This window comes from Glycine max, chromosome 8 (assembly GCF_000004515.6).
Source record: "Glycine max cultivar Williams 82 chromosome 8, Glycine_max_v4.0, whole genome shotgun sequence".
Classification (NCBI taxonomy): domain Eukaryota; kingdom Viridiplantae; phylum Streptophyta; class Magnoliopsida; order Fabales; family Fabaceae; genus Glycine; species Glycine max.
This window is the reverse complement of record NC_038244.2, coordinates 9,412,577-9,425,826: the sequence shown is the minus strand read 5'-3', so window position 1 is coordinate 9,425,826 and position 13,250 is coordinate 9,412,577. Positions and strand designations below refer to the sequence as shown.

General features: G+C 30.6%; 2 protein-coding genes and 1 non-coding gene across 3 annotated transcripts; 2 read left to right on the top strand and 1 right to left on the bottom strand.

The window, feature by feature from the left end:
• Positions 1-394: 394 nt before the first annotated feature.
• LOC100801788 (sulfite exporter TauE/SafE family protein 3) lies at positions 395-6,296 on the top strand. Its single transcript, XM_003532731.4, has 12 exons — positions 395-738; positions 1,428-1,587; positions 2,586-2,786; positions 2,879-2,943; positions 3,036-3,063; positions 3,159-3,241; positions 3,324-3,410; positions 3,513-3,563; positions 4,228-4,449; positions 4,530-4,623; positions 5,213-5,353; positions 5,902-6,296. Exons 1-12 carry the CDS (start codon positions 547-549, stop codon positions 5,985-5,987), a joined length of 1,410 nt encoding a protein of 469 aa, XP_003532779.1. The 5' UTR covers positions 395-546; the 3' UTR covers positions 5,988-6,296.
• A 448-nt stretch (positions 6,297-6,744) lies between these two features.
• On the top strand, positions 6,745-6,848 carry LOC113002451 (small nucleolar RNA R71). Its single transcript, XR_003268013.1, has one exon. It is a non-coding gene; the product is annotated as a small nucleolar RNA R71 (small nucleolar RNA).
• A 276-nt stretch (positions 6,849-7,124) lies between these two features.
• LOC100801244 (sulfite exporter TauE/SafE family protein 3) lies at positions 7,125-11,652 on the bottom strand. Its single transcript, XM_006585129.3, has 12 exons — positions 11,459-11,652; positions 11,011-11,170; positions 10,224-10,424; positions 10,057-10,121; positions 9,932-9,959; positions 9,428-9,510; positions 9,257-9,343; positions 9,096-9,146; positions 8,484-8,705; positions 8,304-8,397; positions 7,965-8,105; positions 7,125-7,362 (listed from the first exon to the last, which is right to left on the bottom strand). The coding sequence occupies exons 1-12, from the start codon at positions 11,633-11,635 to the stop codon at positions 7,271-7,273; spliced, it is 1,401 nt and encodes a 466-aa protein (XP_006585192.2). The 5' UTR covers positions 11,636-11,652; the 3' UTR covers positions 7,125-7,270.
• Positions 11,653-13,250: the final 1,598 nt, after the last annotated feature.

Genomic DNA, 13,250 nt, shown 5'->3' with positions numbered 1-13,250 from the left:
TCATATATGTTTTCTGCATTTAATTAAATGAAATGAGTTGTCAAGAATATTCAAAAAGAGGCTACGGACATTGATCAATACATAATTTTTTTTTAACTCCTCTATATGAATTTGATAAATATTAAACATTAAAACATTCGGTTTTGGATCCCCACCACAAACCGTAGTGCTTGTGGCGTATTTGAAGCACTAATTAGTTTATTAGGCCAAGGTAGTGGAGTGGGATTACTGTCCACAAACAGCCAAAGAAAGCACGTGTAATTGTATAAGAGATAAAGGATGAGATAAACCAATAAACACAAAGAATAAAGACAATGATGTTAATAATAAAAAAAAATGAATAAAGACAATGCATTTTATCAAATAACATTATCAGCAGTTACCGTACAGCCTCCTGTTTTCTATTTGAAGTGAACATTTTTGAAAATTTCTTTATATATATATTTGTCATGGTCTCATTTTGAAGCAGAGCATAGGAACATCTTAGTTCTAAAAGGACTAAGATTTCAATTTAGAAAACTGCTCTGTATCTATCTAAAGAGACCAATGGCTGTGCATGTACCAAGAAGGTGGGATGTGAAATGGGTTGTTGGAAAGGCTCTCATTGCTTTTCTTCTCCTTGTTTCAGTCTCAGCTACTTCTTCTCATCAAAATACAGACAACAAAACAACTTCACCATCCAATGGAACTATAGGGGTTGATCATCATGCTAAAGCATTTTACAAGCACCATTGGCCGGTAAGAGAATTATGTTTTCATATAATTTTGTGTCAATTTCAAATAACCACAATGGTAATAAAAAATTTCAGGACCATGCACGTGCCATATATGTTTTTTTAGGAGTGACCTTAGAGATAAAACGTAACATTTTATAATTTTTTAATGAAATCTTTTTTTTTTTCATACGATATATAGTTATCTATTATTCCGTCTTAGGTTTATAAAATGTCAAATCGCGTGGATTAGTGTTTGTATTAAGCACGTCCTTAACATATCCCGTATTTGTCTATGGTCTTCAATAGATTCAACCCGTCCGATATTGAGTATCTCATTTCTACTTGTCCCAAGTTTAAATTTGTAAAATAAGGTTTTTTTATAAAAAAAATTATATTAAAAATCTGATTTTAGAAAAAATAAAATGATTGTTACATATTTATTTTTAATTACTTATATATCAATAAATTTATTATAGTGTATTTGTTTAAAAAATTATCAAGAAAAGAATCTTAAATTATGTAAAAAATTTAAAATAAAATTAACAAAAAATAAATAAAATTTTAAGAATTTTATTATCAGAAGATAATAACATTCTCATTCCTAAATCATTAAGAAAGTTGAATAATCTTGGAGTACCTGATGAACTCAAATATTTTCGGACAAAGTCGAAATGGTTTCAAGGGATCACCATGCTTTTTTTTTCTCTACAGAGTATGAAATTTGGGTGGAGAATAATAGTAGGCGCCGTAGTTGGATTCTTGGGATCAGCATTTGGGACCGTGGGAGGTGTTGGTGGGGGTGGCATCTTTGTGCCCATGCTAACCCTCATTGTTGGATTCGATCAAAAGTCAGCAACAGCTATATCAAAATGTAAGAACTTTGCTTCTTTTATTTTTTTCCTCTCTTCTTCTCTTACAAATGAATAGCATTTGGGAGGTGTGTGTTGGATATTGACACCAAACACGTGGGAGTGGTACTAGGTTGCTTTCTTTGTCCCACTCTCAGTGTCAATATTTTAATGACGCATATATTATTAATTAATTAGTTTTGCTTTAGACCTTACCACTATCTTCTGATGTATGAATGCATCCATAATTTGCAATATTTTAATCAATATCCTTCGTTTCGTTAGTTTTCATTTTATTTGTTATAATTATTCATTCTTTTGCGGTCCTAATGCAACTAGTTTAGTATGATTGTAAATATATGAAAAAAAGATATTTTAACACTCAAAAGGTGTCTACACTTAAAAAGAGAGATAAATTATTCATATGATTTAATTAGCTGATATGATAAAGACAGAAAGAAATAATAATGATAATAATACATTTCTTAATATAATTTTTAAGCTAACGTATTCTATATAAAATATTAGGTTGACATGGCCTTGCCATGATCATTAATTAAGATATGCCCAATCAAGTTCTGATGCAGAGAAATAGATTGATTGAAGAGTCTACTTGTGACAAACCTGAATTTTCTAATAAACACTAATATTTTATATAATATAATAAATATAATACTTTAAATGTTTTTGACGTTATTCCTTAATTAAAATTAATTAATTTTTTATTAAAATTAAAACTTTATTTTGATTACTCATTCACTAAAATTAGACATTAGTTAGTAATGTAAAACTTTAATTTTAGTTAGAGAAGAACGTTACGGAATTAAAATATTATCCAGGACTCTTGAGCTCCCACCTCAAAGGCTCAAACTGAGAATGTGCTAAATATCAAAATCAACCGAAAAGGACATAATCTTATTTGCTTTGTACTGTTGACAATTTTTAAGCTTAATTGTTTTGATTATTATTCTTTCGAACCTTATATGGATGAAATTTGTATGCTTCTGTTTGTTTGGTGAAGGCATGATTACGGGTGGAGCAACAGCAACCGTGTTCTACAATTTGAGGCAAAGACACCCCACCCTTGATTTGCCTGTGATTGATTATGACTTAGCACTTCTTTTCCAACCAATGTTGATGCTTGGAATCAGTATTGGAGTTGCTTTCAATGTCATCTTCCCTGAGTGGATGCTAACAGTTTTGCTAATAATATTTTTCGTTGGTAAGAATTGCTTAGAAGTTTAAAATTTGAGACATTATTTGCTCAATTTCTTTCCTTTGCCTATCCTTTGATGTGATCTGAATGTGAAACAGGCATTTCAGTTAAATCATTCTTTAAGGGTGTTGATACATGGAAGAAAGAAACCATTATGAAGAAGGTTGCTTAAACATGACTCCTATATATATTAATTTTCTTTCTAAGTTTTGCATTTTGGTGCTATGTTTTAATGCATACCTGTTATAATTCCAGGAAGCTAAGAAGAATTCACGGATTGATGGTAAGTGGTTTGATATTATTTCTACTCTAGCCTTCTGTTTAGAGATAGTAGTGTTTATCAAACTTGTCATGCTAATTAATTTCCAATCTAATCAGATATTGGAAGTCCTGAAGATGATGCACATTATATTCAAACAGGAGACCCCACCAAAGACGATACTAATCAATCAAGGAAAAAAGTAGAACAGAACACAAATTGTTGTTGCTTCCATAATACATGTCCTTCTATTCTTTGTAATGAAATCTAAAACTTACATGCAGGTTTCTATCATTGAGAATATTCGTTGGAAGGAACTTGGACTTCTCTTCGCTGGCTGGATCATGATACTTGCATTAGAGATCGGAAAAGTTGGTATCCCATGATTTGTTCTACTCACAATTTGAGTTTTTAATTTTCTATGCATTGGTCAACATAATATGATAATAACATATGCCTCTGTTTTGAAACAGAAACACACAACAACTTGCTCACGGCTATATTGGCTATCGAACCTACTTCAGGTATAAACTATAAACCACTGTAGGAGAATTTAATTTATGAAAACAATATGAGTGTGGTTGGATGTAGAAATTTAAAATTCTGAGAAATTTTAAATTCTAAGAATTTCAAATACTTCAATTGAAATTCTTTTATTTTCAAAATTTTGTGTTTGGATAAAAAAAATTAAAATTATGAGGATGAAAAAAATGAATGAAAAAAAGAAAAAATATGATTAGTGTGCTAGTTATACGTGTTGTTCCTCTATGCTCACACCCGATCGATATTTTAGGAGTTTAGACGTTGTTTGAAGAAGACTGTAAGAAGAGAATTTCAATTTCTCATATTTTAGAAGGAAATTGAAATTCCAGATTTTTATTTATTTAAAATTCTGTTTTAAAATTCCAAAATTTTAAATTCTTCATAAAAAGCATCCAAACAATGAATTCTAAATTATAGAAATTCAAATTCTCTTATAAATTACTTTCCTCAGTTAAGATTCTCTATCCAAACGCACTCTAGTTGTCATCTTGTATTTTTTTCACTCTCCATCTTTATCAAGCCTAAATGTCCTAATTGTTGAGTGTTGAGTTGTTAAGAGCTAAGAGTTTCATGTATTTTTGGTTCTAGGATCAATGAACAATCAATATCATTATCGTGGTGATTATTTTTTTTATTTATTTTCAGGTCCCCATAGCTGTAGGAATGAGTTCATATGAGGCTGTGCGTTTATACAAAGGGAAGAGAATCATAGCATCCAAAGGAGATAAACAAACACATTGGTGTGTGTTGCAGTTAGTTCTATTCTGCGCTTGTGGCACACTTGCTGGCATGATTGCTGGTTTGCTAGGCCTTGGTGGAGGATTCATCTTGGGACCCCTTTTCCTTGGACTTGGAATTCCTCCTCAGGTACCTTCTTTTAATTTTGCCATTAAGTCTATGGAGATTTTTATTGGAAATAACTCTGATTTTGTAATTTTGCATAAAAGGTTGCAAGTGCTACATCCACTTTGGTGATGGCATTCTCTGCATCTATGGCAGTGGTGGAATATTACCTTCTCAAACGTTTCCCTGTTCCTTATGGTAATTATGGATGAATAGACTTACGGAATTAACATTTGAAAGAGGTAGAGGTGTGCAAAAACGGTTCCAGTAAACAAAAAAATAACCAAACCGTTTTAAAATCAAAATTGGCTAATTGTTTTGTTGAGCCGGTTTGAAAATGATTTTTACTGTTTTGAACTTTTTTCAAACCGAATTCTCCTATTTTAGTTTTCATAAATTAAATTCTCCTATAGTAGTTTATACTTGAAGTAGGTTCCGACTGTTTTAGAACTGGTTTGGAACCGAACTATTTTTTACTGCGTTAACCGAACATGTTTTAGGAACCAGTTCAGTTCGAACTGAAAACTGAATTGAACTTATTTTAAAAAGCAGTTTAGTTTATTTTTACCAAACAAATTCGGTTCAACAAACCCATAAATATGTCCACTTTGGTAATGGCATTTTCTGAGAGGATGAGTAATTTTACAATGCTCCTCCGCTCCTAGAGCATATGCATAATATAATAGAGGATATAAATGGACTAATTAATAGGTTAAGGAAGCCATAACTTGCTGCTAGCTATTATCATATGGAACTTTAATGTTCAACTTTGGATATTATCTTGCAGCTCTTTACTTCGTAGCTATAGCCACTGCTGCTGCACTTGTTGGACAGCATTTGGTGAGAAAGGCTATTGCCATACTGGGGAGAGCATCTGTGATCATTTTCATACTTACACTCACACTTAGTGTTAGTGCAGTTTTACTGGGTAAGTACCATTTTTTAGAACACTGCTTTCTGGACATTCTCTTGATATTATTCATTTTTGTCAGGTTACTACTTACTAGTAGTATCCATGGTAAATGTTAAGCTTGGCTACTGTCTACCAACATGTCACACTTTATTAAATTAAATACTAAAATAGTTTGTAAAAAATATGATATAAATTACTGGTTCTCAAAATATATTGTTACTATCACAAAAAAAAAAAAGTTCGCTAGTGAAAATTTTTGGTTGGATTTGTAAATATATGCTTTTAAATAAAAAAATTCAGTTAAAGGTAAACTTATTCTTAATTTTCAAAGAGTTAATATCAGATTACATTCGTCTGTAAAAAAAATTTGAATTAAGATAATTATGTATTACAAGTGGAATTAATTTTTAATCTAGTGAATTGAAAAAATACTTGTAATCTCTGATCAAAAAAAAAATTAACTATAACATATTTTTATTTGCCCACTTTAAATAAGTTTTGTATTTACATTGGAATTTGCAATTTTTCATTTCGATGGCTTATTTATTTTTTCCAACTTACAGGTGGAGTAGGTATTGCACACATGATTCAAAAGATTGAAAATAAAGAGTACATGGGATTTGGAGATCTTTGCACGTACAGAAAATAAAATTCAGGGAAATGTGTGAACATTCCAATCTCATCTATATTTAGAGAGATTAAAAATAGAATGGATAAATGTAATAAATGATATGAAATGAGTAAAGAAGAGAGAAAAAAAAGGAGAATGTCAAATGAATGTTTACAATGTTAAGATGTTTATATTTCAGGGTTCTAATATTCATGATGCGCGCGTGGTACTTGGTGCAGGGCTCTTTACTTAAGTAGTTTTTTTTTTGTTTTTACATAAACTTAAGAAGTAGTTTAGGTTTGTGTTGTCTGGATTTGTACTAATACAGCTTACCTTTTGCTTTTGTGAGATTATTCTCTGTCAATTTATGACTATCTTAAAGTTGCAATAATATTTTTAATATTAAAAAATAAATTGTTTTTATATTAACGATATTTTGAAATACGAATTTTTAAATTAAATTCAGAGTTCTCAGGCAAATTAATTTCAAAGATATTGCCCCGTGTTTGTTTAAATGAAACAATTGGTATAGTTATTTTATTCCTCAGAAAGTACTTTGAGTGTCAAACTCTAGAATTCTTCTTCTTAATATATAACTCTTTGATGATGATTCACTTGATGTTTATCAGAAGCCATAAGTCCAACTACTTTTTTTTTTTGGTGAATCCATAAGTTCAACCACTAATTACCTAGCTTCCTCTACAATTTTCAATTCGTGTTCATGCCGTGCAAAAAAAAGAAAAAACAATTTTCGTGTACATGGTGCCATTAGAGGCCTCCAACCATTGTAGTAAATCTGCATTGGTTTGAACAGCATCTCAACAGATCTTTGAATCTCTCCCAAGCATTATAAAGATTCACCATCTTTTTGTCTAAAGCCAATGATTTCTTTTCTTGCCTTTAAATATTTATTAGCTATGGATTTCAATTCCTATTCCTCCTAGGCAGTGATACTCCCTCTTACATCGGCCCTATCTCACAAAGAGAATAGGAACCTCACTTACATTACGTCATTAGATACTCCGATCCTATTAAAAATGTCGAAACAAATCCTATTAAAAAAGTTATAGCAATTTTAAAATAGTCATAATATTTTACTGAATAATCACATAGGTAATAAATTGCTTTTTTTATCAAATAAAAAAAAGGCAAGTTCTTTAATACACATCCCGACAATATATATTCATTAGAATTGCCCTAATAGTTTAAGGGTTAAAGCATATACACAAGAACTTAGATTTGGTCTTCGTTACCGTCGGTATACATACAAAACTACAGTATAAGTAAAGAGCCCTGGCCTTAAATATTAGGCATCATGAACTTTATTTTTGAACCTTGTACGTGCAAAGGTTTCCAAACCCCATGTACTCCTTATTTTCAATCCTCTTGATCATGTTTGCAACGCCTACTCCACCTGTAATTTGGAAAGAAAAAAAAGCCGTCGAAATAAAAACTTGCATTAGCCAACAGAGACATAAATTAAGCACATTTAAATTAAACTTGTCTTAAAGTTTTTTTGGTACATAAACTTGTCTTAACAAAAGGCCCAGACAAAACTTTTAATTTGATTCTTATACAAATATTTAAAAGAGTATATGATTTATGAAAGAATTGTTATTCTCAGCCACTGTTTTAAAGAAAAGTTTAAATTTTACAACAACTTTTTAAAATTGAAAATAAAAAGCAAAAAACTAATTAAAACTACTTTTGATTTTTAAAATTCAAAAATTTTTAACTAAAAACCAACATAGCATTATCCAATTTTGTTACTTGAATATAAAAACAACAAGCTATTTTAATATATATTTTTTACATCACATGCATCTTTTATTAGTTAAATTTAAACAATCTCATGCCTTGATCCATGTATTTGATGGTACTATTCTAATATTTATAGGTAATAAAATATGACATGTTGGTAAACAATATTAACCCATATTTGCCTCAGATGCTAGTAATCTCACAAAATTAAAGAATACCAGAAGAATGTCCACAAAGCAGTACTAGTCCTCTTACCTAGTAAAACTGCACTAACACAAAGTGTGAGAGTTAAGATGAAAATGATCACAGATGCTCTCCCCAATATGGCAATCACCTTTCTCACCAAATGCTGCCCAACAAGTGCAGCAGCAGTGGCTACAGCTACAAAGTAAAGAGCTGCAAGATCATCCAGATCATTAAAAAGTCCATAATATATAGCAACTTAACAAGTTATTGCTTCCTTAACCTATTAATTACTCAATTAACATCCTCTATTACACTATATATGCACATGCTCTTGGAGCTTGGCAAAATTACTCATCCTCTAGAATATTGTTAATTCCTCAAGTAATGTCTATATGCATCCATACTTACCATAAGAAATTGGGAAACGTTTGAGAAGGTAATATTCCACCACTGCCATAGATGCAGAAAATGCCATTGCCAAAATGGATGTAGCACTAGCCACCTTTGTGAAAAAAATCCCCAATCAGAGTGGTTTCCATGTAAAATATACATAAACAACTTTATGGCAAAAAGACGAATGAAAGGTACCTGAGGAGGGATTCCTATTCCAAGAAAAAGGGGTGCCAAGATGAATCCTCCACCAAGGCCTAACAAACCAGCAATCGTGCCGGCAAGTATGCCACAAGCACAAAATAGAATTAACTGCAACACTCGCCAATTTGTTTGTTGATCTCCCTTGGATCCTATGATTCTCTGCCCTTTGTATAGTCGCATAGCCTGGTATGAACTCATCCCTACAGCTATGGGGACCTGAAAATAAATAAATTAAAATAGTCACCATGATAATGACATTGATGGTTCATTGGTTCTAGAACCATAAATGTATGAACCTCTTAGCTCTTCATTAGGTATTCAAACACTCAACAGTGAGATCATTTTAGCTTGATTAGGATGAGATAAGAAAATTATGACAAATGCTAATCAGTATCCTTAGGACCGTGGTTGAAAAATTAAAAAAAAAAAAGATTAAAATACATAAAATTGTACTAATCATAACTTTGTTTTATGTCTTATATAATCTTCATAATAAATATTTTTTCTTTTTAATTCTTTAATAGGATACTGATTAAGAACACCCAAAAATTATATATATGACAACTATGGTTTCTCAAAATTGAATTCTTCTATACTAGCTCATACCTGCAGTAGATTGATCACCCAATATACTCCAGAGCAAGTTGTTGTGTAATTCTGTTCCAAAATAGAGGCATATATCATCATCATATTATGTTGACCAATGACCACAAATGCAAGAAATGAAAAACTCAAATTGTGAGTAGAACAGCTCATAGGATACTAACTTTTCCAATCTCTAATGCAAGTATCATGATCCAGACAGCGAAAAGAAGTCCAAGTTCATTCCAATGAATATTCTCAATGACAGAAACCTGCATGATAGTTTTAGATTTCATTAGAAAATATAGATGTTGGGTACATAAATGGAAGCAGCAACTGTTTGTATTTTGTTCTACTTTTTTCCTTGATTGATTGGTATTGTCCTTGACCGGGTCTCCTGTTTGAATATAATGTGCAGCATCTTCAGGACTTCCAATATCTGATTAGATTGAAAATTAGCACATCTTTGATAAACACTGTATCTCTATACAAAAGGCTAGAATTGAAATAACATCAAACCACTTACCATCTATCAGTGTCAGCTTAAAAAAAATCAGTGGAAGAAAAAAATATAATTTAATATTATTTCAGACGAAAAAATAATACAATTTTTTATTAAAAAAAGTATTAGACAAATTGAAAATAATAAAAGTTAAAAGGATAAAATAGACAAAATTAATATTATTTTATTTTTTCTTTTATGTTTTATAATTTCTTATATTTTTTATTAAAAAAATATTTTTTAAGGACAACATCTATTTTTTAATGGGACAAAAAATATTTATTTAATATATTCAAGTAAAAAAATTTACTTTGTGAGGACAATTGATTAGTTGTTATACATGTAGATCCGCCCCTACCATCAATCTGTGAATTCTTCCTAGCTTCCTGGAATTATAACATCCATGCATCAAAAACCAAAGCACCAAAATGCATAACTTAAAAAGAAATTTAACATATAAAAGAGGAGTCATGTTTAAGCAACCTTCACGATAAGGGTTTCTTGTTTCCATGTGTCAACACCCTTAAAGAAGGATTTAACTGAAATTCCTGTTTCACATTCAAATTACATCAAAGGATAGGCAAAGAAAATAAATTATAGAGCTAAGACTGACTCAATTTTTTTTTAACTTTTAAGCAATTCTTAATTACCGGTAAAAAATATTATTAACAAGGTTGTTAGCATCCAGTCAGGAAAAATCACATTGAAAGAAACTCCAATACTGATTCCAAGCATCAACATTGGTTGAAAAAGAAGAGCCAAGTCATAGTCAATCACAGGCAAATCAAGGGTGGGGTGTCTTTGCCTCAAATTGTAGAAAACAGTTGCTGTTGCTCCACCCGTAATCATGCCTTCATCAAACAAACAGAAACATACATATTCCATCAATATAAGGTTCAAAATAATAATAATCAAAACAATTATGCTTAAAAATGGCCACAAGTACAAAGCAAATAAGATGACTTTTAGCACAGATTATTGATTAATTATATGGGGGATTTTGTCCTTTTCATGTGATTTAGAACACCTTTATGGCGGAGAGCTCAAGAGTCATGGATCATTATATATAAATAATTCATAAATTAACTTTAGACGTAACAAACTAAAATTAAAATTTCATTCACCAAAAACTAAAACTAAAAAAAACATATAATCATATTTTAAAATAAATTATATCAGTGCAAATATATTAGTATCATGTTATATAAAAAAAATATTAAATGTTATCATTTATTATATTCTTAAAAAAAGGTTTAAATTATTAAATATTAATGTATTATACATCATCAACAAAATTGTATTGCTATTGCTAATTTTCCATTTTGATATTGATATTGCTATTGCTATTGCTGATTTTGCATTTTGATATTGTTATACATCATCGATTTGTAACGGCAGAAGGGAGAAAATAAGGGGACAATGCTAGCTGCTTCTTACATTTTGATATTGCTATTGCTGATTTTGCATCAAATCCAATAATGAGGGTTAGCATGGGCACAAAGATGCCACCCCCACCAACACCTCCCACATTCCCAAATGCTGATCCTAGGAATCCAACCATGGTGCCCACTATTATTTTCCACCCATATTCCATGCTCTGCAGAAATCATTATTACAACGTTAATCCCAGTTCAACGTTCTTAACATAACATACAAACACTAATCAACTTGCATGGAGATATAAGGAGAATGAGAAGGTTAAGGGAGAAGGAAAGAGAAAAAAAGATCATAGGTTTGATTCTCTTAACAAACTTAACATTTTAACAAATTAACATTTGTCAATAAAAAGAACTTGTTAATAACTATTGTGGTTATTTGAAATTGAGACAAAAAGTATATGAAAACATCATGCGATCATAGATTTTTGTGAAGTGAAGATTCTTACCGGCCAAGTGTGTTTGTAAAATACTTTAGCATAATAACCGGTACCAACCCCTGTGGTCTCATTGGATTCTAAGGTTGTGTTCTTAGCGGAGACTGTAACAAGAAGAAGCAAAGCAATGAAAACCTTTCCAGCAACCCATTTCACATCCCACCTTTGTGATAGTACATGCACAGCCATTATGTCTCTTTAGATACAGAGAGCTGTTTCCAAAATTGAAAATCTTACTTAGTCCTTTTAGTGCTATGATGTTCCTATGCTTAATTTGCTCTTCAAAAGAGCTATTATATAGAAAATTTTCAAAATCTTCACTTCAAATAGGAACCCGGAGTAGGCTTCCCAGTAATTGTTCATGATATTATTTTAATTCAATCAAAATTTAGGTGCAAGAAAACAAATCTCAGGCCATAATAGTATTGATGACAAGCATTGCCTTTATCATGTTTTTATTGGTCTCTCTTGTCTTTAATCTCTTGTACATTTATTCATGCTTTCTTGGCTATTTGTGGACAGGAAACTCCCACTGCCACGGCTTAATGTCTAATAACTAATTAGTGCATCAAATTGTGAAACCTGGTTGAAAAAATATAATTTTAAAAAGACTAATGGAAAAAGTACAAACTTATGAGAATTAAAAATAAACAAAAAAAAGTTATGGGAACTAAAATTAAAAAAAAAACAACTTACATTCATTAACATTAGAAAAATAAACTTACAGGGTCAAAAATAGAAAATAAAAAAAAAACTAATTTACATGTATCAAAAACATTTAAATATTCTATTTACTATATTAGTATTCTTTTGTGATTACTACTGTTTTGTCTTAGGAATAGAATATAAATAAGAATTTGGACAAAATACCTTCAATTTTCGTTAACTTTCAATATGCTTTTGCTGAAAATATATATGGACACACATATACATCTACCCCAAACATACAATATTCATGCTCCAATGGGTAGATACTAAACACACAACCGTGGATGGCCTAATTCTTGAAGAATTACTTATTATGATTTCTATTAATTAAGGGATTATTTATATAATTTTCTTACTCTAAGATCTTCTTAGAGAGAGAGAGAGTAATACTTTAGGAAATAAATTGAGATTTCACTTGATAAATAAATAAATAGAAATAATAAGGAAAATAGGACTCAACACAGTCTTAGAATATATGTCAGAACAATTAACGATTTTGATGCTTATTTCAAGAATGATTCTCTTCATTTTAATACTCGTCTATTATTATTATTATTATTATTATTATTATTATTATTATTATTTATTTTCTTTTAAGGTTAAACTGTGAGCTGGGGATCGTTGTGGTCTGGCTCAAAATGATATATACACATACAAGAATTAATGATAAGCAAGGAGCATATGTCACTTGAAAAAATGAACAGATCAAAATAATCTTACGTCGACAATGAAACTTGTAGCTACTTTGTCTTCTGAGTTATGATGAGTAGGGTGAAAAATTCTTAGGAGAAATAATCAGCGTATCTCAAATGATGATGAAGATGAGTGTGGTGAGTGGGAGCCCTTCAAATTTTCACCCATCTCTTGTTTCATTGTTCTGTCTCTCCCATCTCTCGACATTCTCAATTGCTTTTTTTTAATAAGCAAAATAATATATTAATAACAAGCTGCCACCAAACTCAGCACAACAAGTATCAAAGTTTAGGAGCAATATAGTAAATTAGGAATTACAAAAGTGGTACAAGCAACCGTGAAAAGGGTACAACTATATATGTAAGACCCTGATACAACAAAGTCATCAACCATATGAATAAAC